The sequence below is a fragment of the Podarcis cretensis genome, assembly GCF_951804945.1.
Source record: "Podarcis cretensis genome assembly, chromosome: 10".
NCBI lineage: Eukaryota > Metazoa > Chordata > Lepidosauria > Squamata > Lacertidae > Podarcis > Podarcis cretensis.
Window position 1 is genome coordinate 61,565,705 of NC_137179.1, and position 4,835 is coordinate 61,570,539.

Consider the following 4,835-nt stretch of genomic DNA (forward strand, 5'->3'; position numbering starts at 1 on the left):
TTACATGACTGGAGAAGTATATGTTTTACGTTTCCTGACTAGCTGAATATACATCCGCGTTTCTATAGATTTAACCACGATTCAAATGCCACCTTTTTCAGTTGTGGCATCATTAAAACCTTGTAACTCCCTGTGCAGTAAAAGTCTTGTAATTTTAACTTGCCCTTTTAAAATTCTAATTTACAGAACTGTCGTCTGTACAAAAAGACTTGATAACTGCCTGTTTTTCCGCCTGGTGCAAAGTGGGCTTTGATGTGATGCTTACGGGCCTGAATTCAGGTTAAACATCCGAACTCACATATGAGAAATGAGAGAAATGAACCTGTCTCCTTTCACTCACTTCAACTTCTGCAGAGTCGACACACTTCAATTATCAATAAAATCTTACGATTCTAGGCAGCTTCTGGGGCCCACTTTCTTTAGAAATTAGGCAGCTCCTTTTGACAGACAAGCTAATCTGATTTCGAGCACTTTACCTCACAGAGAAAAGTCTTCCTACACACGTCTGAGGCGAGCAAGCGCCAGGAGGCAATTGACAAAAGCAAAACATTTTCTCTTGGGGATCCATCTCGTCTGTCTTTTCAGCTACACCAGCCATGTCTGAAGCCAGGCCGACAAACCCAGACCCCAAGGAGACAAGCTGTCTCCTCCTCACACCCTTTTCCCAGGAGTCTGCCTTAACTCAGCTTCACACTTCATTTGCAGAATTCCCTGGCAGAATCCCCTCCTCACACCTTCGCAAGTCTCACCTGCAAAAAAACCCCCAAGAGATGGAAACAACAGGATATTCTGACAATTGAAGAATGGCAACAGAAAGTATTGAAATATGTGGAAATAGCAAGGCTAACTGGAAGAATCTGACAGCAGGATGATGAGAAAAGAATGGTCCAAATTTATGGTATACTTAGAGATAAAGGGTAAAGGGACCCCTGACCATTAGGTCCAGTCGTGGCCGACTCTGGAGTTGCGGTGCTCATCTCGCTTTATTGGCCAAGGGAGCCAGCATACAGCTTCCGGGTCATGTGGCCAGCATGACTAAGCAGCTCCTGGAGAACCAGAGCAGCGCATGGAAACACCGTTTACCTTCCCGCCAGAGCGGTTCCTATTTATCTACTTGCACTTTGATGTGCTTTTGAACTGCTAGGTTGGCAGGAGCAGGGACCGAGCAACGGGAGCTCACCCCATCACAGGGATTCGAACCGCCGACCTTCTGGACCTTCTGGACCTTCTGATCGGCAAGTCCTAGGCTCAATGGTTTAACCCACAATGCCACCTGCGTCCCTTAGAGATAACTGTACATAAATAAAGACACTCACAGGACTGAAATAAAACTCATAACGTTTATTGTAAACATTTGGTTAGACCACAAGATGTAATGCTGTAATATAATAAGGAATGTATGTCTAAAGTATAATACAAAAATTTATTAAGGAATTATAGACATTTATAGAATGTATATGTAGTAATCACACTTAAGCAAGAGCAATGTAGAGAAGCCAGAAGAGGGGTGGAGGGAAGTTAATTCGGATAAGATATAGATTTAAAGGAGAATAATATTGTCAAGCTGTATTATTTGGAAAAAAATAATAAAAATTATGGGGGGGGAATAGAATACATAAGACATTCAGGTCAGTCATTGGCAACATCTCACTATAAAAGAATCAAGAATTATAAAGGCGCTTTGGGTAAGAGGTCTTCAGGTTTGAGCAGCTTCTCTTTTCTGTTCTTGACCCACTGAAATGTTTAAATGTTTCTTTGCCATTCACACCCTTTGGGAACCACTAATCCCATCAAATCACTTAAATGGGCTATAAGCAAACACCTTCCCCCCCCCTTTGGGGGTTTCCATCAGATAAAAGGAGCAGAGCCCTAGGGGTGGGTGGGTGGGGGTCGTGCCGATATAAATTTCCCCACACCCTGCCGAGGTTTGCTCAGATCTGCAAAGAGACCTTTGACTCTGCGAGGCATCCTCACGTTACGGAGGCGCCAGCGATGCTCCCCGCGGCCGTCCTGCTGGCCTTGGCCCTGCGCCGGGCGGCGGGGCTGGACCTGGGCTTATCCACCAAGTGCGTCTCCATTCCCACGGACATGGCCATGTGCCACGACATCGGCTACTCCGAGATGAGGCTGCCCAACCTGCTGGGTCACGTCGGTTTGCCCGAGGTCGTGGGGAAAGCCGCCGCGTGGCAGCGCCTCGTCAGCACCGGCTGCCACCCGCACGCGGGGATCTTCCTCTGCTCGCTCTTCGCACCCGTGTGCTTGGACACGTGAGTACCCGCTGCCGAACCCGCGTGGGCCGTTCACACGTTCAACTAGGAAGATGCGAGTCCGGGGGGAGAAGGGCGCCGACAGCAGGGCTGGTAGCTGCCCTCGACTTGGGGAGGAAATGGGGAAGGAAAACCTCTTCTTCTTCCTCGAAGCCGTCTCTCCGGCGGGCGGCCCCCCTCGGTGCCCTTTCAGACGTGCGTGCCTGCGTGTTTTGCTCCTAAGAGCTGCCCTGCTTCCCCCGACAGCTTCATCCAGCCTTGCAGGAGCATGTGCGTTGCGGTCCGCGACAGCTGCGCTCCCATCTTGCAATGCCAAGGACGCGCCTGGCCCAGCAGTTTGGACTGCGATCGGTTCCCCGCAGATGAGGACACGTGTCTGGCATCCCTCGGCAAAGAAGCTAAGCGTGGTCTCGGAGGTACAGCTTTATATGGGGGTTTGGGTTGCATGTACTTGCGACAGGCTTGTCCTCACTGTTGCCCTTGCAGAACTCAGAAGGGGTTCAAAAGTAGAATTGGTTGTCTCTTGCTCTGGCTCTGCTTACTGATGGCCTCCCTGCCTTCTGTGCTGCCAGTTTTATTGGGCACCAGATACCATTGTTTCACACACTGGTACATTCATATCCTACCTTTCTCCTCTTGAGGTTCCCAGACCCACAGCAGGCTGGCAGCATCACCTGTCCTAGAGAGAGTGGGTCTCGTCTCATCCTCTCTGTTCTTGCTTGTTAGCTTTCTGTTGTGTTTTTCAATTTCATTTTAATATTTTTAAAAAATGTGCCCTCCCAATTGTCATCCCCCAGGATGGATGCTTCGACATGACTTTGTTGAATGTGCGCCTTAGTTCTCAGGGGCTAATATTTTACATCCCTGAAAGCATGTTTTCCCGCTCTAGAAAAGAAGGTTTGGGAAGGTGTGATGCAGAGAAAAGGGATGGAAAGGGATTCTCTGACTGGAATAGCTTTGTCAGTAGAACATGAGCTTCTTAATCTCGGGGCCAAGGGTTCAAGCCCCACGTTGGACCAAAAATTCCTGCACTGCAAGGGGTCAGACTAGACTGACCCTCCTGGTCCCTTCCAACTCTAAAATTCTATGATTCTCAGGGCTTATCCTATAATATACAGAGCCCCTAGCTCAACTTTATCTTCCAAGTTGTCAAAAAATGTCTCAGAATTCTCCGGGAGATCTCCAGACATGACAGGTTTATTTTCTGTGGGAATCAAGTGCATGCCCCCGTGACAAATTGGATTTTTCTCCTCTTAACCGCCAGCCTTTCCAAAGCCTATCTGCCAGACTTGCCCGGCCATTGATGAGCTCTTGACACGCAGGAAAGTGCTGGACATTTTTTGTATCGGCAATTTTGGTAAGTTATTATTGGCACAGTTAGGATCGAGGCATCCCTGCGTATGGGCTTGCTAGATTCTACAACATCTTCTTTCTTATTTTCTGTATTAATACAGGAAAAGCGGCACACACACACAACACACACACATTATTTTTCTTTCTCTCTCTTTGCAGCCGCAAAGGTGAAACTGTCCAGGAAACGACATGCCTTCGGCGCTCAGGAATATGACATTGACTGCCAGGTGGAATTCATTAACCAGGGGTCGCTCTTGCCTTTCGATGCTCGCAGTGTGATTAAGCAGTGGTTTCTGATCAACGAAAACTGTACTCGGCAACTGGTCCATGCCCACCGTCCCAAGGTGTATCTCATTGTGGGGACCACCGAGGAAATGAACATCATAGTCAACCAAGTGTATCACTGGCAGAAGTGGGATTACAGGCTGACCCTGGCAACGCAGAAACTGAAGCATCGAAAATGTGCATAACTCTTCATTATCCAGCTTCCAGCATTCGTGAAGAGCACAAGCAAAGGCCCAGCATATTCTCAGTAGGCCCATTCACTTCAATGGAGGGAGCTAATCGGGGCCAGATTTAGGTTTGATGATGCCCTAAGCTACAGAAGGTAATAGGGCCCTTTCTATATCCAGCTGTCCTTTGTCAACAACAAATGGTCGCTGTTTTTTGTTTTGAATATATGCTATATGGTAATTTATGGACCTAATAGGTATCTAAAGCCATTTGCACGTGTTGCTATGCAACCAGTCCATGCAGAATGTAGGCACCCTATACAGTGGTACCTCGGGTTACATACGCTTCAGATTACACACGCTTCAGGTTACAGACGCCGCTAACCCAGAAATAGTGCTTCAGGTTAAGAACTTTGCTTCAGGATGAGAACAGAAATTGTGCTCCAGGGGTATGGCAGCAGCAGGAGGCTCCATTAGCTAAAGTGGTGCTTCAGGTTAAGAACAGTTTCAGGTTAAGTACGGATCTCCAGAATGAATTAAGTACTTAACCCAAGGTACCACTGTATATAGAAATGAGCAAACCAGTGATATTTTAGGGAGCAGGCTAGCAGGCGGGGCCCATTATTTACATCATAGGAGCCTACACAACACAAAACACTGTTGCTGTATGTAGGTTTTATTTTATTTGTTTTTTATCTTACGTTTTGGAAATGTACATCCAGGTTCTTTTCCTTTAATTTTTTGGGGCCCCCAAGAGAGTGGA

The 4,835-nt window shown here is 47.4% G+C and overlaps 1 protein-coding gene across 1 annotated transcript; it reads left to right on the top strand.

The window, feature by feature from the left end:
* Positions 1-1,962: 1,962 nt before the first annotated feature.
* LOC307225954 (secreted frizzled-related protein 2-like) lies at positions 1,963-4,513 on the top strand. Its single transcript, XM_079994390.1, has 4 exons — positions 1,963-2,267; positions 2,514-2,683; positions 3,532-3,624; positions 3,780-4,513. The coding sequence occupies exons 1-4, from the start codon at positions 1,993-1,995 to the stop codon at positions 4,088-4,090; spliced, it is 849 nt and encodes a 282-aa protein (XP_079850516.1). The 5' UTR covers positions 1,963-1,992; the 3' UTR covers positions 4,091-4,513.
* The last annotated feature ends 322 nt before the right edge of the window (positions 4,514-4,835 follow it).